Below are 23,216 nucleotides of genomic sequence, written 5' to 3' on the forward strand. Positions count from 1 at the left end.
TGCATAACCAAACTGGAATCCAGTTGTGCCCAGTTGGGGCCTAAGGACAGGATCTTCGATACCGGGAAGAGTTAAGAGACCTGCTCTACGCAGCGGTCTCCCTTCCAAGCACTGACCAGGGCAAGCCCTGCTTAGCTTTCCAGACCTATCAGGTTCATTCGGGCCACAGGTGACATTAATTATCCCAGAACAAATAGCAATATAAATGCAGTGCCAACTTCACCTTTTAAACATAGTGCTAGAACTGCATTTGTACTGCTGTGTGTTCTGGGGACATCAAATGAAAAGTTGGCACTACATTTATACTACTTTGTGTTTGGGAGGCCATTATACGTCCAGTTGGATTGCATTTCTACTGCTTTATTTTCTGGGGACATTAAACATGGTGCTGGCATTGCAAATCTGATATGTGCGGGGATACTAAATATAAAGTTACTGCTGCATTTATATTGCTGTGTATTCTGGGGACATGCCTCAGAAACGTTACTAAAGCATTATAACCGGGCTATGTCACATTGGATTTATTAACCCTACTGCAGGAAGAATAATGTAAACCTATGGTACGGCAGTGCTGCAAATCTGCTCAGTGTTAGTGAATAAGCCCCAAGGTTTCAGCAAATCATTCAGCCACGAGCCGTGGGATAGGGATTCCAAGAATCAACTGCTTCCCCAGCTCTGAGAAATCTACTTACTCACTACTGAATCTGACCACATTGTCTGCAGCCCTTGGGCTCGCCCCCACATTGTCTGCAGCCCTTGGGCTCGCCCCCACATTGTCTGCAGCCCTTGGGCTCACCCCCACATTGTCTGCAGCCCTTGGGCTCGCCCCCACATGGGCACCACATTGGCAGCCCTTGGGCTCGCCCCCACATTGGCACCACATTGGCAGCCCTTGGGCTCGCCCCCACATTGTCTGCAGCCCTTGGGCTCGCCCCACATTGTCTGCAGCCCTTGGGCTCACCCCCACATTGTCTGCAGCCCTTGGGCTCACCCCCACATTGTCTGCAGCCCTTGGGCTCGCCCCCACATTGTCTGCAGCCCTTGGCTCACCCCCACATTGTCTGCAGCCCTTGGGCTCGCCCCCACATTGGCACCACATTGGCAGCCCTTGGGCTCGCCCCCACATTGTCTGCAGCCCTTGGGCTCGCCCCCACATTGGCACCACATTGGCAGCCCTTGGGCTTGCCCCCACATTGGCACCACATTGGCAGCCCTTGGGCTCGCCCCCACATTGTCTAGCCCTTGGGCTCGCCCCCACATTGGCACCACATTGGCAGCCCTTGGGCTTGCCCCCACATTGGCACCACATTGGCAGCCCTTGGGCTTGCCCCCACATTGGCACCACATTGGCTGCCCTTGGGCTTGCCCCCACATTGTCTGCAGCCCTTGGGCTCGCCCCCACATTGGCACCACATTGGCAGCCCTTGGGCTCACCCCCACATTGGCAGCCCTTGGGCTCGCCCCCACATTGGCACCACATTGGCGCCTTGGGGCTCGCTGCCTGCCCCTCCTGCGAGTCAGCATTGGCACGGGACATTGGCAGCATCCTTGGGCCTTGCCCCCATGCGGATTGGCCACCGACATGGCAGCTCCTTGGGGCTCGCCCCCACATTGGCACGCACATTGGCAGCGCCTTGGTGTTCCGCGCGCGCATTGGCACACTTTGGCAGCCCTTGGTCGCCCCACATTGGCACCACATGTGTCAGCCCTTGGGCGTCGCCGGCCCGCATGGGCAGCCCACATTGGCAGACCTTGGCTCGCTCCCAACATTGGCACCGTACATTGGCAGCCCTGTGGCGCGCCCCACAGGTTGGCTACACATTGGCAGTCCCCTTGGGCTCGCCCCCGCATTGGACGCACATGGCAGCCTTGGGGCTTGCCCCTACATTGGCACCGTACATTGGGGCGCCTTGGCTCGCGCGCCACATTAGCACGGCACATTGGGCTAGCCCTCTGGCTCGCCCCCGGCATTGGCACCCGACATTGGCAGCCTTGGGCTCGGCCCCACATTTTTGGCACCACTGTGACATGTGGCAGCCCTTGGGTCTCGGCGCCGCCCGTCGCATTCGGCAACGCCACATTGCAGCCCTTGGCTCGCTCCCCGGCCATTTGCACCGACAGTTGCAGCCGTTTGGCTCAGCCGCCCGTGGCATTGCAGCCCTTTGGACTGCGGCAGCACAGCGAGAGAGGGAGATATGTTTGTTCAACTGAAGGCCCCAAAGGAGCCATTTAACCGGCCGCAGTCTGCGCAACAAATTGCTGTGGCAATATACAGGAGATAAGTACGGCGCTACAGCAGGAATTCAGCGTGATCAGCTCAAATGACACTAAGCTGCCTAGTGAACTTGATGGCCCTAGGGCCCACAGAATTGGCCTCTGTGAAGCCGAAAGTCAGTTGGCAAGCGAAAGCTCTTGTGTCAATTGGTCCACGGGGGCATTCCCTTTGCCGAGAGGAATGTGACCCCAAAGCACAGAGCCGTTTATAAGCACTATGGCATGTCAGCCAGGGTCCCCAGAAGGGAAAGCACTAAAGAGTCCCACCTGGAGAGCCCCCAATGAGAGGCACAAGGAGGGGCCAGAGGCACTCGGGGATCTGTGTAGGGGAATGAAAGCCGGAGAGCGAGGCACCGCTACCGTCAGTCAGTATAGGGGCAGTTTAGGGGAGCTGTCTGTATAACACTGGGGTGCCTTGGGGTGGGACACAGAGTGACAGAATGATGTCTGTAAGGTGGCAGTATTAGCAGGGGCAGAGGATGGCACAGCTTGGCAGTTGTAGGGTAGCAGAAGTGTAAGTTACAGATAGTGGCAGTGGGCAGCGGGGGGCACACGCACTATCAGGCGCCAGCAGTACATGGGGGGGCAGCACTGTGCCTAACTGTCAGTATTTAGCTATAAGTAGTGAGGGACAGAGTAACAGTAGAAATGCTGGAGGAACCCTGGATCCGGACTATGCAGCGTCTCTTCTACCCCATCATGTCTGCCTTTGGCATGCCAGGTAAGCCCTTCTGTGCCAACCTACCCTACTGTGTGCCATCTTACTTATCTCTCTGTATGGAGCCATCCTGCCCTGCCAATGTGTGTGACTGCCAACCTACCCTACTGTGTGCCATCTTACTTACCTCTCTGTATGGAGCCATCCTGCCCTGCCAACCTGTGTGACTGCCAACCTACCCTACTGTGTGCCATCTTACTTATCTCTCTGTATGGAGCCATCCTGCCCTGCCAACCTGTGTGACTGCCAACCTACCCTACTGTGTGCCATCTTACTTATCTCTCTGTATGGAGCCATCCTGCCCTGCCAACCTGTGTGACTGCCAACCTACCCTACTGTGTGCCATCTTACTTATCTCTCTGTATGGAGCCATCCTGCCCTGCCAACCTGTGTGACTGCCAACCTACCCTACTGTGTGCCATCTTACTTACCTCTCTGTATGGAGCCATCCTGCCCTGACATATAGTGTCTCGTTAATGGTGTCATGCTATTAATTATCTGTTGGTTACCTGATATACCCACTCCTCCTAACGAAGTCCTGCTAACTACTGGGTACTGTGCCCATTATACTCACTGTACCATACAGAGTCCTGCTAATAACTGCTAGGCACCATGCCCCATATATACCCACTGCTAGGCACCATGCCCCATATATACCCACTGCTAGGCACCATGCCCCATATATACCCACTGCTAGGCACCATGCCCCATATATACCCACTGCTAGGCACCATGCCCCATATATACCCACTGCTAGGCACCATGCCCCATATATACCCACTGCTAGGCACCATGCCCCATATATACCCACTGCTAGGCACCATGCCCCATATATACCCACTGCTAGGCACCTTGCCCCATATATACCCACTGCTAGGCACCATGCCCCATAAAGGTTCGGGAGTCGGCCAAGATTGGCCCATTTCAGCCGGATCCATTCTGGCCAAACAGAATCACATGACTTCTTGTCCTATAAACAAGGAAGTTGAACATCATTTTTTTTTTTTAAAGGTTTTTTATTGGTTTTTATAACAATAGGGTAGGGTAGAAAGAGGAAAGTAAGGAAGGGATTGGAGAGTAACTGTTATTGTGCTGTTGTGGCTGGTGAGTCTGTGCACTGCTGGTTCTGACTCCTGATACAACTCCCCAATACCCATTCATCCCTCATTCTCACTGGGATTATAGTTATGTGTAACTGTCACTGTCCCTTTCCCTTTCCCTTCCCTGCACTGCTGGTTCTGACTCCTGATACAACTCCCCAATATCCATTCATCCCTCATTCTCACTGGGTTTATAGTTATGTGTAACTGTCACTGTCCCTTTCCCTTTCCCTTCCCTGCACTGCTGGTTCTGACTCCTGATACAACTCCCCAATATCCATTCATTCCTCATTCTCACTGGTTTTTAGGTTATGTTTATACTGTCACTGTGTCTGTCCCTTTTCCTTCCCTGCACTGCTGGTTCTGACTCGATACAACTCCCCAATACCATTCATTCCTCATTCTCACTGGGTTTATAGTTATGTGTAACTGTCACTGGTGTCTGTCCTTTCCACTTCCTGCACTGCTGGTTCTGACTCCTGATACAACTCCCCAATATCCATTCATTCCTCATTCTCACTGGTTTATAGTTATGTGTAACTGTCACTGTGTCTGTCCCTTTCCTTCCTGCACTGCTGGTTCTGACTCCTGATACAATCCCCAATATCCATTATTCCTCATTATCACTGGGTTTTATAGTTATGTGTATACTGTCCACTGTGTCTGTCCCTTCCCTTCCTGCATCTGCGTGGTTCTGACTTCTGATACCTACTCTCCAATTTACCTTCATTGTCATCCCTCATTCTCACTGGGGTTTATGTTATGTGTAACTGTCAGTGTGTCTGTTCCTTTCCCTTCCTGCACTGCTGGTTCTGATGCCTGGGATACGAAGACTCCCTTCAATACCAATAATTGCCTCATTGCTCACTGTTTATGTTGATTCGTGGTAACTGTCCACTATGTCTGTCCCTGTTCCGCTTCCCTGCACTGCTGGTTCTGACTCTCTGATACACTCCCTTCAATAAACCATTCATTCCTCATTCTCACTGGGTTTATAGTTGTTAAATGTGTACTGTCCCATGTTTTGTGTTCTGTCCCTTTTCCCTTCTGGGCATGCTGGGTTCTCTGACTCCTGATACAATCCCAATAATCCTGTCATTCCTCATTTATCACTGGTTATAGTTATGTGTAACTGTCACTGTGGTCGTTCCTTTCCCTTCCCTGCACCTGCTGGTTCTGACTCCTGATACAACTCCAATTATCCATTCATTCTCATTCTCAACTGGGTTTATAGTTTATGTGTAACTGTCACTGTGTCTGTCCGCTTTTCCTTCGCTGCACGCTGGTTCTGACTCTGATACAGCAATCCTAAATTTGACCATGTCATCCCTCATTCTCACTGGGGTTTAAGTTATGTGTAATGTCACTGTGTGTCTGTCCTGTTCCCTTCCCTGCCTGCTGGTTCTGACTCCTTGATAACAACTCCCTAAGTATCCATTTCATGCCCTATTCTCCTGGGTTCAGTTGTATGGTAACGGTGTCACTGTGGTCCTGCCCCTCCCATGCACTGGCTGTTCTGACTCCTGATACAACTCCCGTCGAATAACCCATTCAATCCTCATGTCTCACTGGGTTTTATATTATGTGTAACTGTCACGGTGTCTGTCCCTTTCCCTCGCCTGACGCTGTTCTGACTCCTGATACAACTCCCCAATACCCAATAATTTCCTCATTCTTCACTGGGTTTTATAGTTAATGTGTAACTGTCACTGTGTCTGTCCTTTCCTTCCCGTGTGCACTGCTGTGTTCTGACTCCTGATAAATATATCCATTTCATTCCTCATTTTCCACTTGGTTAGATAGTTATCGGTGTAACTAGTCACTTCGGCTGTCTTGTCCCTTTCCCTTCCCTTGCACTCTGGTTCTGACTCCTGAATTATCAACTCCCCCTAAATTATCCATTCCATTCATCATTTTCACTCGGTTTTATAGTTATCGTGTAAACTGTCGACTGTGTCTGTCCCTTTCCCTTCCCTGCACTGCTGGTTCTGATTCCTGATACAATCCGCAATACCCATTCACCCTCATTCTCACTGGTTTAGTAGTTAGTAACTGTCACTGGTCCTGTCCTTTCCCTTCCTGCACTGCTGGTTTCTGACTCCGATCAGACTCCCCAATACCAATAATTCCTCATTCTTCTCACTGGGTTTATATGTTAATGTGTAATCTGTCACTAGTCTTCTTTCCTTCCCTGCATGCTGTTCTGACTCCTTGATACAACTCCCCAATATCCATTCATTCCTCCCTCTCACTGGTTTATAGTTAGTGCTGTAACTGTCACTGGTGTCGTGTCCTTTCCTTCCTGCTACTGCTCGGTGTCTGACTCCTGATACAACTCCAATATCCATTCATTCCTCATGTTCTACTGTGGTTAAGTTATGTGTAATTGTCACTGTGTCTGCCCTTTCCCTTCCTGCACTTGCTGGTTCTGATCCTGATACACACTCCCCAATATCCATTTCATTCCCTCATTCTCATGGGTTTATAGTTATGTTAACTGTCAACTGTGTCTGTCCCTTTCCCTTCCTGACTGCTGGTTCTGACTCCTGATCAACTCCCCAATACGCATTCCTGCCTCATTCTCACTGGGTTATAGTATGTGTAACTGTACTGTGTCTGTCCCTTTCCTTCCCTGCACTGCTGGTTGTCTGCTCCTGAATACAACTCCCAATATTCATTCATCCCTCATATCTCACGGTGGGTTTATAGTTATGTGTAACTGTCACTTGTGCTGCCTTCCTGTCACTGCTGGTTCTGACTCCTGATCCAACTCCCCAAATGACCGACATCACCTCATCTCACGGGTTTATAGTTATGTGTAACTGTCACTGGTGTCTGTCCTTTCCTTGCCTGCACTGCTGGTTTTTGGACGTCCTGATACAACTCCCCAAACCCAGTAGATTCCTCATTCTCACTGGTTATTAGTAGTGTGTAACTGGTCACTGTGTCTGTCCCTTTCACCTTCCTGCATGCTGTTCTGACTCCTGAAATACAACTCCCCAATATCCATTCATTCCTCCATTTACTCGTTTATAGTTATGGTGTAACTGTACTGTGTCTGTCCTTTACCTTTCCCTGCAACTGCTGGTTCTGACTCCTGATTACAACTGCCCATATACATTCATTCCTTTTTCATTCTGGGTTATTAGTTATGTGTAACTGTCACTGTCCTGTCCCTTTCCTCTTCCCTGCACCTGCTGGTTCTGAACTCCTGATACAACTCCAATTACCATTTCATGTCCTCATTCTCACTGTGGTTTATAGTTTTATTGTGTAAACTGTCACTTGTGCCTGTCCTTTCCCCTTCCCTGCACTGCTGGTTCTGACTCCTGATACATACCACAATATCATTCATCTCTTCTCACTGGTTTATAGTTATGTGTAAACTGTCACTGGTCCTTGTCCCCTTCCTCTTCCCTGCAACTGCTGTTCGTGATCCTGGTGATCCAGACCCCCATCATATCGCATTCATGCCCATCATTCTCCTCACTGGGGGTTTATGAGTATAGTGGTAACTGTCACTATGTCTGTCCCCTTTCCATTCCCGATGCACTGGGTTCTGACTGCATGATACAACTCCCAGATACCGGCTCATGTGCCTCATTTTCACTGGGTGTGTATAGTTATGTGGTAACTGATTCAGCTGTGTCTGTCCGCTTCTCTTCCGTGGCACTGCTGGGTTTGCCTCCTGATACAGACTCCCCAATAATTCCATTCATTCCTCATTCTCTACTGGTTTATAGGTGTAGTGTGTAAACTGTCACTGTGTTCGTGTCCCTTTCCCTGCCCTGCATCTGCTGGGTTCTTGATCTGCGTGATCAGCAGTACTCCCAAATATCCATTCATTTCCCTCATGCTCACTGGGTTTTAGGTTAGTTAATGTGTAACTGTTACTGTCGCTTTCGCTCGGCCCTGCACTTTGCTGGTGCTAGAGCTGTTCCCTGATTAGCAACTCCCCAATACCCATGGTCATTCTCATTTCTCACTGGGTTTATAGTAATGTTGTAATGTCGACTTACGTGTCTGTCCTTTCCCCTTCTGCAGCTGCTGGTTTCTGACTCGTGATTACAGACTGCCCAATAAGCCATTCATCCCATTCTCACTGGGTTATAGTTATGTGTAACTGTCAGTTCGGTCCCTTGTCCCTTTCCCTTCCTGCACTGCTTGGTTCTGAACCTGATAGACAACTCTCCCATATTCCAGGTTCTGCCCTCATTCCTCACTGGGTGTAATTAGTTATGGTTGTAAACCTGTCACGTCCCTTTCCCTTCGTCTGCACTGCTGGTTCTACTCCTGATACAACTCCCAATAGTCATGGCGATCAATTCCTCATTCTCACATGGGTTTATAGTTATGTGTAACTTGTCATGGTGTCTGTCCCTTTCCCATCCTGCACTGCTGGTTCTGACTCCTGATACAACTCCCAAATCCATTCATTCTTCCCTCACTGGGTTTGAAATTTGCCTGGGGGGGGGGGGGTGCTTTCCCATTGAGGGACCTAGCGATAGGGAATTGCCCTAGGGAATGACCGCCTTATAAAGTGCAAAGTCAGTGTAGGAGTGCATGGGGGGCAGTGAGATAGAGGGGGCAACACACGTAGCTTTACTATTCCCCCAGGGGCCCCAGTTTATTCTGAGACATGGTGTAAGTTCTCTCCCGGGGCCGACCGGGTGCCAGATGGCTTGTCTCCTCACAGGCCCAGAGAGCGCCATTAATCAAGCATTGCGCCGTCATTTGCATGCAAAAATCTTCTTCTGATTTGCTAATTAGCAAGTTACCCCGGGTGCTGGAGTGAGATTTCAATTTGGTGACTTGTGATTTGTGTTTTGTTATAGCTGTTTTTTGCCGTATGGCTGGGCGTAGCTGTATGTTTCGGTTTGGGGCGCGTTTGTCTTTTGCGTTTGTTGTGGTGTGTGTATTTGCGTTTGTTTTTATTGTTATGGGTCGTTAGGGTTTGGATTGTGTTTTTTGGTGTATGGATGTGGTGTTGCATAGTGTCGATGTGGGTGTGTGGTGAGTAGCTGTTGTTTATTGATTATTCTGCGTGTTTTCGAGGTGGCCGAGCCTGGCCCCTTGTTGTGTGAGGTGAATGTGGTTTCTTGTGGCGGTGGGTGTGTGGCATGCGGGATGTGGCTGCGTTTGTTGGTGGCTCGTGCCTTGGTGTTGGTTGTGTTGGTAGGGTTGTTTATGGGCTGGTTGGAGCGCGTGGCTTGGTGTGTTGTGTTGTTGGTCTTGTAGGTGGGTTGGGTCGGTTATTGTGCTTGTCGGTGTGTGTGTGTAGAGGTTGTTGTGGGTTTGGTGTGCTTTTCGGTTGTGTGGCGTGGGTAGGGGAGGGGTTGTTTTGGTGGTGGGGTGGGTTTGTTGGTGTGAGGTTTTTGGTTGGCTTGTTGCTGTGTTGCTTGTTTGGGTTGTGTCACGTTTGATTTTGGGGTGGGGTTGGTGGAGGTTTGTGTTTGTTCGTGGGGTTTCAGTGTTGTGGTAGTGTCGTTGGTGTGTGGTCGTGTGCGCTAAGTGGATGGGTGTGTGGTGGTTGGCGTGGGTTCTGGTGGTGTTTGGTTGGTGGTGGTGTGTATGTGGTGGTTTGTGTGTGTGGCTGTTTGCGTGTTGCGGTGTGGTGGGTTTGGTAGGCGTTGTTGTTTGTGGGGCCTGTGGTGTGTTTGTTGATGTAGGATGCTTAGGTTTTATGCGTCGTGTTTGGTTGCTGTATTGGTGGCGTTGGGTGTGTGCGTGTTTGGTTGTAGGCCGCTGTGCAGGTTTGTCGTGTATTGATGTGAGGTTTGGTGTGGTGGTGGTTTGTGGGTGTGTATGGTGTAGTTTTGGAGTGTGTCGTTTGTGTGGAGGCGTGTTGTTTCGGTGTCTGGTTTTTTTTCATGTGATCAGTGCGTGTGTGTGTTGTGCTGTTCGAGGCTGATTGTTGGTATGTGGTGTTGGGTGAAGTTGCTTGAGATTGGTGGGGAGGGGTTTTGGTTTATTGATTTAGAGGGTGTTGCTGTTGTGTACGGGACTTTAACCCACCCCTTATACTTGGGGCCATTTCCCCCTACAGGTCCTTGGTTTTATTGAATACTTTGGGCTGCCAACTTCCTCCCCCTCTCATTTTCAGGAGGAGTTCAGGCCCCTCCTGCTTAAGGCTTATCGTGGCTCCTTCGGAAACAAAGAATTATCTTAAACAACACTCAGTCTCTTCTTCGCCATTCCTCTGCCCCTCACTCATCCTTCCTCTCTGTGTTCCGGGTAGTTCTGGCCGACTCGCTCTGCCCTCACACATCCCTTCCTTGTGTCTCCGTATCGTTCCTGGGCGAGCTCCTCTGCCCCGCACTCCATCCTTCCATTGTGTTTCCGTGACGTCCTGGAACGACTTCCTCTGCCGCCTTCACTCATCCCTTCCCTTGTGTCTCCGTACGTTCCTGGCCGACTCCTCTGCCCCTCACTTCCATCCCTTCCCTTTTTCCGTACGTTCCTGGCGAGGAGGCTCCTCTGCCTCCTCATGACATCCTTCCCTTGTGTTCCGTAGGGGGGCGTTCCTGGCCGACATTCCCTCTGCCCCGCACTCCATCTCTTCCTTGGTGTCTTTCCGTACGTTCCTGGCCGACTCCCTGCTCCTCACTCCCATCCCCTTCCTTGTGTCTCCGTCGTTTCCTGGCCGACATCCTCTGCCCTCACTCACTCTTCCTTGTGTCGTCCGTACGTTTCTGGACCGACTCCTCTGCCCCTTCACTCCATCCTTCCTTGGTGTCTCCCGTTGTTCCCCGCCCAACTGGCCTTGCTCCTCACGTCCATCCTTCCCTTGTGTCTCCGTATGTTTCCTGGCCACTCCTTCTGCTCCTCATATCCATCTCCTTCCCTTGTGTCTCCGTATGTTCCTGGCCGACTCCTCTGCCGCCTCACTACATCCTCTGTTCCCTTGTGTCTTCCGTACGTTCCGCCGACTCCTCTGCCCCGCACTCCATCTCTTCCCCTGTGTCTCCGTAGCGTCCCATTGGCCGACTCTCTGCTGCCCACATCATCTTGCCCTTGTGTTCCGTACGTTCCTGGCCGACTCCTCTGCCCCTCACTCCATCCCTTCCCTTGTGTCTCCGTATGTTCCCGGCCAACTCCTCTGCTCCTCACTCCATCCTTCCCTTGTGTCTCCGTATGTTCCTGGCCAACTCCTCTGCTCCTCACTCCATCCCTTCCCTTGTGTCTCGTACGTTCCTGGCTGACTCCTCTGCCCTCACTCCATCCCTTCCTGTGTCTCGCCGTATGTTCCCAGGCCAACTCCTCTGCTCCTCACTCCATCCCTTCCCTTGTGTCTCCGTATGTTCCTGGCCAACTCCTCTGCTCCTCACTCCATCTCTTCCCTTGTGTCTCCGTATGCTTCCCGGCCAACTCCTCTGCTCCTCACTCCATCCTTCCCTTGTGTCTCCGTATGTTCCTGGCGGACTCCTTGGCCCCTCACTACATCCCTTCCCTTGTGTCTCCGTACGTTCCTGGCCGACTCCTCTGCCCCGCACTCCATCTCTTCCCTTGTGTCTCCGTACGTTCCTGGCCGACTCTCTGCTCCTCACTCCATCCCTTCCCTTGTGTCTCCGTACGTTCCTGGCCGACTCCTCTGCCCCTCACTCCATCCCTTCCCCTTGTGTCTCCGTATGTTCCCGGCTAAACTCCTCTGCTCCTCACTCCATCCCTTCCCTTGGTGTCTCCGTACGTTCCTGGCCGACTCCGTCCATCTGCCCTCACTACATCCTTCCCTTGTGTCTCCGTACGTTCCTGGCCGACTCCTCTGCCCGCACTCCATCTCTTCCCTTGTGTCTCCGTACGTTCCTGGCCGACTCCTCTGCTCCTCACTCCATCCCTTCCCTTGTGTCTCCGTACGTTCCTGGCCGACTCCTCTGCCCCTCACTCCATCCCTTCCCTTGTGTCTCCGTATGTTCCCGGCCAACTCCTCTGCTCCTCACTCCATCCCTTCCCTTGTGTCTCCGTAGTGTTCCTGGCCAACTCCTCTGCTCCTCACTCCATCCCTTCCGCTTGTGTCTCCGTACGTTCCTGGCTGACTCCTCTGCCCCTCACTCCATCCCTTCCCTTGTGTCTCCGTATGTTCCCGGCCAACTCCTCTGCTCCTCACTCCATCCCTTCCCTTGTGTCTCCGTATGTTCCTGGCCAACTCCTCTGCTCCTCACTCCATCTCTTCCTTGTGTCTCCGTATGTTCCCGGCCAACTCCTCTGCTCCTCACTCCATCCCTTCCCTTGTGTCTCCGTACGTTCCTGGCCGACCCCTCTGCCCCTCCATCTCATCCCTTCCCTTGTGTCTCCGTACATTCCTGGCCGAACCCCCTCTGCCCCTCACTCCATCCCTTCCCTTGTGTCTCCGTACGTTCCTGGCCGACTCCTCTGCCCCTCACTCCATCCCTTCCCTTGTGTCTCCGTACGTTCCTGGCCGACTCCTCTGCTCCTCACTACATCTCTTCCCTTGTGTTTCCGTACGTTCCTGGCCGACTCCTCTGCTCCTCACTTCATCCCTTCCCTTGTGTCTCCGTACGTTCCTGGCCGACTCCTCTGCTCCTCACTCCATCTCTTCCCTTGTGTCTCCGTACGTTCCTGGCCGACTCCTCTGCTCCTCACTCCATCTCTTCCCTTGTGTCTCCGTACGTTCCTGGCCGACTCCTCTGCCCTCACTCCATCCCTTCCCTTGTGTCTCCGTACGTTCCTGGCCGACCCTCTGCCCCTCACTCTATCCCTTCCCTGTGTCTCCGTACGTTCCTGCCGGACCCCTCTGCCCTCACTCCATCCCTTCCTTGTTTCTCCGTACGTTCCTGGCCGACTCCTCAGCCCCTCACACCATCCCTTCCCTTGTGTCTCCGGTACGTTCTGGCTCGACTCCTCTGCCCCTCACTCCTACTCTTCCCTTGTGTCTCCGTACGTTCCTGGCCGGATCCCTCAGCCCCTCACACCATCCCTTCCCTTGTGTCTCCGTACGTTCCTGGCCGACTCCTCTGCCCTCACCTCCATCCCTTCCCTTGTGCTTCCCGTACGTTCCTGGCCGACTCCTCTGTCCCTCACTCCATCCCTTCCCTTTGTCTCCGTACGTTCCTGGCCGACTCCTCTGCTCCTCACTCCATCCTTCCCTTGTGTCTCCGTACGTTCTCGGCCGCCCCTCTGCTCCTCACTAAATCCCTTCCCTTGTGTCTCCGTACGTTCCTGGCCGACTCCTCTGCTCCTCACTCCATCTCTTCCCTTGTGTCTCCGTACGTTCCTGGTCGACTCCTCTGCCCCTCACTCCATCCCCTTCTTGTGTCTACGTACGTTCCTGGCCGAGCTCCTCTGCTCCTCACTCCACCCCCCTTGTGTCTCCGTACGTTCCTGGCCGACTCCTCTGCCCCTCACTCCAGTCCCTTTCGTTGTATCTCCGTACGTTCCTGGCCGACTCCTCTGCCCGCTCACTCCATCCCTTCCCTTGTGTTTCCGTACGTTCCTGGCCGGCCCCTCTGCCCCTCACTCCATCCCTTCCCTTGTGTCTCCGTACGTTCCTGCCCGAGCCCCTCTGCTCCTCACTACATCCCTTCCCCTTGTGTCTCCGTACGTTCCTGGCCGACTCCTCTGCCCCTCACTCCATCTTTTCCCTTATGTCTCCGTACGTTCCTGGCCGACTCCTCTGCTCCTCACTCAATCCCTTCCCTTGTGTCTCCGTACGTTCCTGGCCGACTCCTCTGCTCCTCACTACATCTCTTCCCTTGTGTCTCCGTACATTCCCGGCCGACTCCTCTGCTCCTCACTCCATCCCTTCCATTGTGTCTCCGTACGTTCCTGGCCGACTCCTCTGCCCCTCACTACATCCCTTCCCTTGTGTCTCCGTACGTTCCTGGCCGACTCCTCTGCTCCTCACTACATCTCTTCCCTTGTGTCTCCGTACATTCCCCCGCCGACTCCTCTGCTCCTCACTCCATCCCTTCCCTTGTGTCTCCGTACGTTCCTGGCCGACTCCTCTGCCCCTCACTCCATCCCTTCCCTTGTGTCTCCGTACGTTCCTGGGCCGACTCCTCTGCTCCTCACTCCATCCCTTCCCTTGGTGGTCTCCGTATGTTCCTGGCCGACTCCTCTGCCCCTCACTCAATCCCTTCCTTGTGTCTCCGTACGTTCCTGGCCGACTCCTCTTCCCCTCACTCCATCCCTTCCCTTGTCTGTGTCTCCGTACGTTCCTGGCCGACTCCCTCTGTCCCTCATTCCATCCCTTCCCTTGTGTCTCCGTACGTTCCTGGCCGACTCCTCTGCCCCTCACTACATCTCTTCCTTGTGTCTCCGTACATTCCTTGCCGACTCCTCTGCCCCTCACTACATCCTTCCCTTGTGTCTCCGTACGTTCCTGGCCGACTCCTCTGCTCCTCACTACATCTCTTCCCTTGGTGTCTCCGTACATTCCCGGCCGACTCCTCTGCTCCTCCACTCCATCCCTTCCTTGTGTCTCCGTACGTTCCTGGCTGACTCCTCTGCTCCTCACTCCATCCCTTCCCTTGTGTCTCCGTACGTTCCTGGCCGACTCCTCTGCCCCTCACTACATCCCTTCCCTTGTGTCTCCGTACGTTCCTGGCCGACTCCTCTGCTCCTCACTACATCTCTTCCCTTGTGTCTCCGTACATTCCCGGCCGACTCCTCTGCTCCTCACTCCATCCCTTCCCTTGTGTCTCCGTACGTTCCTGGCCGACTCCTCTGCCCCTCACTCCATCCCTTCCCTTGTGTCTCCGTACGTTCCTGGCCGACTCCTCTGCTCCTCACTCCATCCCTTCCCTTGTGTCTCCGTATGTTCCTGGCCGACTCCTCTGCCCCTCACTCCATCCCTTCCCTTGTGTCTCCGTACGTTCCTGGCCGACTCCTCTGCCCCTCACTCCATCCCTTCCCTTGTGTCTCCGTACGTTCCTGGCCGACTCCTCTGTCCCTCATTCCATCCCTTCCCTTGTGTCTCCGTACGTTCCTGGCCGACTCCTCTGCCCCTCACTACATCTCTTCCCTTGTGTCTCCGTACATTCCTGGCCGACTCCTCTGCCCCTCACTACATCCCTTCCCTTGTGTCTCCGTACGTTCCTGGCCGACTCCTCTGCTCCTCACTACATCTCTTCCCTTGTGTCTCCGTACATTCCCGGCCGACTCCTCTGCTCCTCACTCCATCCCTTCCCTTGTGTCTCCGTACGTTCCTGGCTGACTCCTCTGCTCCTCACTCCATCCCTTCCCTTGTGTCTCCGTACGTTCCTGGCCGACTCCTCTGCTCCTCACTCCATCTCTTCCCTTGTGTCTCCGTACGTTCCTGGCCGACTCCTCTGCTCCTCACTCCATCCCTTCCCTTGTGTCTCCGTACGTTCCTGGCCGACTCCTCTGCTCCTCACTCCATCCCTTCCCTTGTGTCTCCGTACGTTCCTGGCCGACTCCTCTGCCCCTCACTCCATCCCTTCCCTTGTGTCTCCGTACGTTCCTGGCCGACTCCTCTGCTCCTCACTCCATCCCTTCCCTTGTGTCTCCGTATGTTCCTGGCCGACTCCTCTGCCCCTCACTCAGTCCCTTCCCTTGTGTCTCCGTACGTTCCTGGCCGACTCCTCTTCCCCTTACTCCATCCCTTCCCTTGTGTCTCCGTACGTTCCTGGCCGACTCCTCTGTCCCTCATTCCATCTCTTCCCTTGTGTCTCCGTACGTTCCTGGCCGACTCCTCTGCCCCTCACTCCATCCCTTCCCTTGTTTCTCCGTACGTTCCTGGCCGACTCTTCTGCTCCTCACTCCATCTCTTCCCTTGTGTCTCCGTACGTTCCTGGCCGACTCCTCTGCTCCTCACTCCATCCCTTCCCTTGTGTCTCCGTACGTTCCTGGCCGACTCCTCTGCTCCTCACTACATCTCTTCCCTTGTGTCTCCGTACATTCCCGGCCGACTCCTCTGCTCCTCACTCCATCCCTTCCCTTGTGTCTCCGTACGTTCCTGGCTGACTCCTCTGCTCCTCACTCCATCCCTTCCCTTGTGTCTCCGTACGTTCCTGGCCGACTCCTCTGCTCCTCACTACATCTCTTCCCTTGTGTCTCCGTACGTTCCTGGCCGACTCCTCTGCCCCTCACTCCATCCCTTCCCTTGTTTCTCCGTACGTTCCTGGCCGACTCTTCTGCTCCTCACTCCATCTCTTCCCTTGTGTCTCCGTACGTTCCTGGCCGACTCCTCTGCTCCTCACTCCATCCCTTCCCTTGTGTCTCCGTACGTTCCTGGCCGACTCTTCTGCTCCTCACTACATCTCTTCCCTTGTGTCTCTGTATGTTCCCGGCCGACTCCTTCGTTCCGCGCAGAGCAATCGTTTGGTTGCGCCCCCCCACTAACCCTTTCTGCCTTGCTGCCCCTCACATTTGGAATGCCCTCCCCGATTTCCTCCGGAGAGAATCCTCCCCCAGTCTGTTTAAAACTAAACTTAAAGACTCCCTATTGGAGCACTCACCCATCACCTGATCTGGGAACTGGCACTTATATTGTAATGTCACCCACTGTGACCTACAGCACTTATATTTGCCTATTTGTGTCTGTAAGTTACCCTCCCATATAGAGTGTAAGCTCTACGGGGCAGGGACCTTCTTCCTCTTGTGTCCTCGACTCTTAACTTATTGCTGCTGTATTTATCTGTATTTATTATTATACTTTGTATTTATCTATCATCTTATTAACCCCCTGTTTGTATTAATGTATTCTACTGTACAGCGCTGTGTACATAAGTAGCACTTTATAAATAAAGATATACATACATACATACATACACACATACATACATACATACGCAGTTAGACAGTCAGTATGGGGGCAGTTAGACAGGCGGTACGGGGATAGAGCCGTATGGGGGCAGTTAGACAGGCGGTACGGGGATAGAGCTGTATGGGGGCAGTTAGACAGGCGGTACCGGGATAGAGCCGTATGGAGGCAGGAAATGGGACTAAACATCCAATAGGCCTCCGGTGATACAGGGCTAACCTCAAGCCCCATAGGTCAGTCGGATAAGTGGGCGGGGTTACTAAGCCTACAGGGAAGGGGTAGCTGAGAATCTGTTTGGCCCGGTACCAGACTGCCCCGGGCACTGACCCAGCAGGCAAATCCCCAGAATGTTAGGAAAGTCTAGAATATTATCTGCCATATATTTATTCCCTCAGAACCTCTCGAGTCCCATCCCGCAGAACCTCTCGAGTCCCATCCCGCAGAACCTCTCGAGTCCCATCCCGCAGAACCTCTCGAGTCCCTTCCCGCAGAACCTCTCCTGTCCCATCCCGCAGAACCTCTCGAGTCCCATCCCGCAGAACCTCTCGAGTCCCATCCCGCAGAACCTCTCGAGTCCAATCCCGCAGAACCTCTCCTGTCCCATCCCGCAGAACCTCTCGAGTCCCATCCCGCAGAACCTCTCCTGTCCCATCCCGCAGAACCTCTCGAGTCCAATTCCGCAGAACCTCTCGAGTCCCATCCCGCAGAACCTCTCGAGTCCCATCCCGCAGAACCTCTCGAGTCCCATCCCGCAGAACCTCTCCTGTCCCATCCTTCAGAAGCTCTCTAGTCCCATCCCTCAGAACCTCTCTAGTCCCATCCCTCAGAACCTCTCTAGTCCCATCCCTCAGAACCTCTCCTGTCCCATCCCTCAGAACCTCTCTAGTCCCATCCCTCAGAACCTCTCTAGTCCCATCCCTCAGAACCTCTCTAGTCCCATCCCACTGGCCCCTCTTGAGTCCCATCCTGCAGAACCTCTCTAGTCTCATCCCACTGTTCCTCACTCAATGTTGGGAGTAAGTGCTACAATCTACAGTAGGATAGTAAGCAAGGCTACCAGTTTTGTATAGTGTTGGTCCCCACGTATGTGTTAGACTGGGAATGGAACTTGGGTGGGTTCCAAATATAAAATCTGAGCCTTGAATGGATGGGGAATTGGAAATCACAGAGGAGCTCCATTTCTTGATCACCTGGTTTAGTTCTAAGTTCTTAGTTCTAGAATATCAATTCGAGTTAGTGGAGAGTTGAGACATGCCTGCTATGGGTTCTGATGGTCAGACAAACAGGGGAATTGTGGGAGCGCCCCAAGGCTAATTAAAATATAGTACAATGGAAGTGCAACTGATGTGGCCAAACGAGCTACAAACATAAGAGGGTCTTGGTCCATTCTCCTAATGATTGCCCACCTTTCTCTCTTATTTAGCAAGCATTATCACCATTGCCATCTTGTGGAAAGGGAACCTGGAGATGTCCAAGTCCATCATTTACTACTTGGTGTCACTGGCCGTGGCCAACTTCCTCCTCATCCTGGTGGTGACCATTTTCCGGGACATCTTCTACTTCTATGTGGATGTGACCTTGTGGTGGCCACAGCCATCTTGTAGCGTCAGTAACTGGATCTACTTCACTTGCGTTTATGCGCTCATCTGGCTCACCGTGGCTTTCACCTTTGACCGCTATGCCATAGTCTGCTCCATGAAACTGAAGCTGTGGTACTGCACTGCCAGGACAGCACGGATAGTCATCATTGCAATCTACGTGGGCGCGTTTGTGGCAGCCATGCCCACCTACTGGATGTATGTTCCTGTCCGTACCACTCAGCCCGATGGCTCTCTGTTCCACATCTGCTCCTTGCACCGCAACCTAAGTTCCATCCCTTTCCTGTCTGCCTACGACCATATCCAGACCACCCTTTGGATTATCATTCCGTTGGTCTCGCTGGTTCTGACAAATGGGCTGACTGTCTGGCACATCACGGTCACCACCAGGGTTAGACAAGGCCTGAAAAGCGTCCCATCTGGGAAAGAGTCTGAAGACCCTGAGGTGGCCAGAAGAAAGAAGTCTATGACTCTCCTACTGATGATCACCATTTCCTTCCTGGGCCATTGGCTTCCCAAAATGGTAATCAAGGTGGTGGAGAGATTCACTTACCCTCCTGTCAACCGCTATGATTTCTACCATGTGGTCAATGTGGTGAGGATGCTGTGCAACATGCTGATCGTCCTGAGCTCCTTCAGCAACATGTGCATCTACTCGCTCACCATCACCAGGTTTAGGGAGGAGCTATTCCGAGGGGCCAAGTACGTCATCCGGGTAATATTCCGGCACCCCTCCTCTTCCCTCCCACCTCCCAAGCAAGTCAAGATATTCTCCATCTAAGGGCAGATTGTCCCACACATGGAAGTGCTAGAGCTTCCCACCAACATGGAGACCACATTCCCATCATCTGTACAGTCTCCTACTGGTTCATACAACTAAGAGATGGTGAAAATGACTACAGGGGATTGTGGGGCAGATGTGATGCTGCTAGATGCCCCGTATGAGTGATACCTTAATAACGTTATGTGTGATGGTCTCAGTTTCCTCAATGGACACCATCACTTGACTATAATGCAGTGGGTAGATGGGCGCCGTCACTTCCTGCCGTGGGTAGATGGGCGCCGTCACTTCCTGCCATGGGCGCCGTCACTTCCTGCCATGAGCACTGTCACTTCCTGCCATGGAAGTCATGAGATTACCTGTTTGTGTCTCGTTAGTGATGTAGAATGTTGTATAAATATGGGACTGTCACATAAACCCAATAAATATGTCAAACCCAGAAACACATGTCCGAGTTGCACCAGGTGCCCGAGACCCTCAGCCGAGGGAGGGCGATGGGCACCCAAACATCCACACAGGCCCCCAGAAACATAGAAGCCCCCCCAGATGTCAGATTTACTGATCTGAAGGCCGAGACTGTCATCTCCCCCAACTCACAGGCACCAGCAGCTGGTCACATTCTCAGTAACCCTTTATGTACCATACCCTGTGCCAGCCTCTGGCTAGATGGGCGGAGCCATCTGTGCCCCAATCTGGTGGGACTGGAAGCTCTGACTCCTCTATGGTACTGATGTACCCGCTCATTCAGCCCCTCTGCCTTCCCTGTGTCTGTCGTAACCACATTATTCCCATTATATATGTCTCTCCCTGCAACTTTGTGCTACTAGTCTGTCAGTCTGAGCCTGTGCCGCAATCTGCTCCTCATTTCCTATCTGCCTCCCTGATTGGCTCCAGCTCTCCCTCCCTGATTGGCTCCAGCTCTCCCACGGTACCAGCATACATTTACTCCTGGTACCGGCCCGTTCCCTCAGATACCCAGTGCCAGTACTCCCAGCTCTCCCACGGTACCAGTCAGACTCCTTGCATTAGTAACATACATTTACTCCTGGTACCGGCCCGTTCCCTCAGATACCCAGTGCCAGTACCCCCAGCTCTCCCACGGTACCAGTCAGACTCCTTGCATTAGTAACATACATTTACTCCCGGTACCGGCCCGTTCCCTCAGATACCCAGTGCCAGTACCCCCAGCTCTCCCACGGTACCAGTCAGACTCCTTGCATTAGTAACATACATTTACTCCCGGTACCGGCCCGTTCCCTCAGATACCCAGTGCCAGTACCCCCAGCTCTCCCACGGTACCAGTCAGACTCCTTGCATTAGTAACATACATTTACTCCCGGTACCGGCCCGTTCCCTCAGATACCCAGTGCCAGTACCCCCAGCTCTCCCACGGTACCAGTCAGACTCCTTGCATTAGTAACATACATTTACTCCTGGTACCGGCCCATTCCCTCAGATACCCAGTGCCAGTACCCCAGCTCTCCCACGGTACCAGTCAGACTCCTTGCATTAGTAACATACATTTACTCCTGGTACCGGCCCGTTCCCTCAGATACCCAGTGCCAGTACCCCCAGCTCTCCCACGGTACCAGTCAGACTCCTTGCATTAGTAACATACATTTACTCCCGGTACCGGCCCGTTCCCTCAGATACCCAGTGCCAGTACCCCCAGCTCTCCCACGGTACCAGTCAGACTCCTTGCATTAGTAACATACATTTACTCCCGGTACCGGCCCGTTCCCTCAGATACCCAGTGCCAGTACCCCCAGCTCTCCCACGGTACCAGTCAGACTCCTTGCATTAGTAACATACATTTACTCCTGGTACCGGCCCGTTCCCTCAGATACCCAGTGCCAGTACCCCCAGCTCTCCCACGGTACCAGTCAGACTCCTTGCATTAGTAACATACATTTACTCCCGGTACCGGCCCGTTCCCTCAGATACCCAGTGCCAGTACCCCCAGCTCTCCCACGGTACCAGTCAGACTCCTTGCATTAGTAACATACATTTACTCCCGGTACCGGCCCGTTCCCTCAGATACCCAGTGCCAGTACCCCCAGCTCTCCCACGGTACCAGTCAGACTCCTTGCATTAGTAACATACATTTACTCCTGGTACCGGCCCGTTCCCTCAGATACCCAGTGCCAGTACCCCCAGCTCTCCCACGGTACCAGTCAGACTCCTTGCATTAGTAACATACATTTACTCCCGGTACCGGCCCGTTCCCTCAGATACCCAGTGCCAGTACCCCCAGCTCTCCCACGGTACCAGTCAGACTCCTTGCATTAGTAACATACATTTACTCCTGGTACCGGCCCGTTCCCTCAGATACCCAGTGCCAGTACCCCCAGCTCTCCCACGGTACCAGTCAGACTCCTTGCATTAGTAACATACATTTACTCCTGGTACCGGCCCGTTCCCTCAGATACCCAGTGCCAGTACCCCCAGCTCTCCCACGGTACCAGTCAGACTCCTTGCATTAGTAACATACATTTACTCCCGGTACCGGCCCGTTCCCTCAGATACCCAGTGCCAGTACCCCCAGCTCTCCCACGGTACCAGTCAGACTCCTTGCATTAGTAACATACATTTACTCCTGGTACCGGCCCGTTCCCTCAGATACCCAGTGCCAGTACCCCCAGCTCTCCCACGGTACCAGTCAGACTCCTTGCATTAGTAACATACATTTACTCCTGGTACCGGCCCGTTCCCTCAGATACCCAGTGCCAGTACCCCCAGCTCTCCCACGGTACCAGTCAGACTCCTTGCATTAGTAACATACATTTACTCCTGGTACCGGCCCGTTCCCTCAGATACCCAGTGCCAGTACCCCCAGCTCTCCCACGGTACCAGTCAGACTCCTTGCATTAGTAACATACATTTACTCCCGGTACCGGCCCGTTCCCTCAGATACCCAGTGCCAGTACCCCCAGCTCTCCCACGGTACCAGTCAGACTCCTTGCATTAGTAACATACATTTACTCCTGGTACCGGCCCGTTCCCTCAGATACCCAGTGCCAGTACCCCCAGCTCTCCCACGGTACCAGTCAGACTCCTTGCATTAGTAACATACATTTACTCCTGGTACCGGCCCGTTCCCTCAGATACCCAGTGCCAGTACCCCCAGCTCTCCCACGGTACCAGTCAGACTCCTTGCATTAGTAACATACATTTACTCCTGGTACCGGCCCGTTCCCTCAGATACCCAGTGCCAGTACCCCCAGCTCTCCCACGGTACCAGTCAGACTCCTTGCATTAGTAACATACATTTACTCCTGGTACCGGCCCGTTCCCTCAGATACCCAGTGCCAGTACCCCCAGCTCTCCCACGGTACCAGTCAGACTCCTTGCATTAGTTACATACATTTACTCCCGGTACCGGCCCGTTCCCTCAGATACCAGTGCCAGTACCCCCAGCTCTCCCACGGTACCAGTCAGACTCCTTGCATTAGTAACATACATTTACTCCTGGTACCGGCCCGTTCCCTCAGATACCCAGTGCCAGTACCCCCAGCTCTCCCACGGTACCAGTCAGACTCCTTGCATTAGTAACATACATTTACTCCTGGTACCGGCCCGTTCCCTCAGATACCCAGTGCCAGTACCCCCAGCTCTCCCACGGTACCAGTCAGACTCCTTGCATTAGTTACATACATTTACTCCCGGTACCGGCCTGTTCCTTTTGGGTGGGCAATATTGGGCCAATTCGATTGAATTAAAATGGTGGATAATGATCTGTATCTCACACATATATTGTACATCAGTCAGGGACCCCACTGGCCCCCCTATACTCCTGCACCCCCAAACCTTGGGGATAATGATCTGTATCTCACACATATATTGTACATCAGTCAGGGACCCCACTGGCCCCCCTATACTCCTGCACCCCCAAACCCTGGGGATAATGATCTGTATCTCACACATATATTGTACATCAGTCAGGGACCCCACTGGCCCCCCTATACTCCTGCACCCCCAAACCTTGGGGATAATGATCTGTATC

The 23,216-nt window shown here is 53.1% G+C and overlaps 1 protein-coding gene across 1 annotated transcript; it reads left to right on the plus strand.

Moving 5' to 3' along the window:
- The first annotated feature begins 2,533 nt into the window (after positions 1–2,533).
- LOC116410825 (probable G-protein coupled receptor 139) lies at positions 2,534–19,664 on the plus strand. Its single transcript, XM_031901956.1, has 2 exons — positions 2,534–2,995; positions 18,258–19,664. The coding sequence occupies exons 1-2, from the start codon at positions 2,923–2,925 to the stop codon at positions 19,211–19,213; spliced, it is 1,029 nt and encodes a 342-aa protein (XP_031757816.1). The 5' UTR covers positions 2,534–2,922; the 3' UTR covers positions 19,214–19,664.
- Positions 19,665–23,216: the final 3,552 nt, after the last annotated feature.

This window comes from Xenopus tropicalis, chromosome 5, assembly GCF_000004195.4.
Source record: "Xenopus tropicalis strain Nigerian chromosome 5, UCB_Xtro_10.0, whole genome shotgun sequence".
Classification (NCBI taxonomy): domain Eukaryota; kingdom Metazoa; phylum Chordata; class Amphibia; order Anura; family Pipidae; genus Xenopus; species Xenopus tropicalis.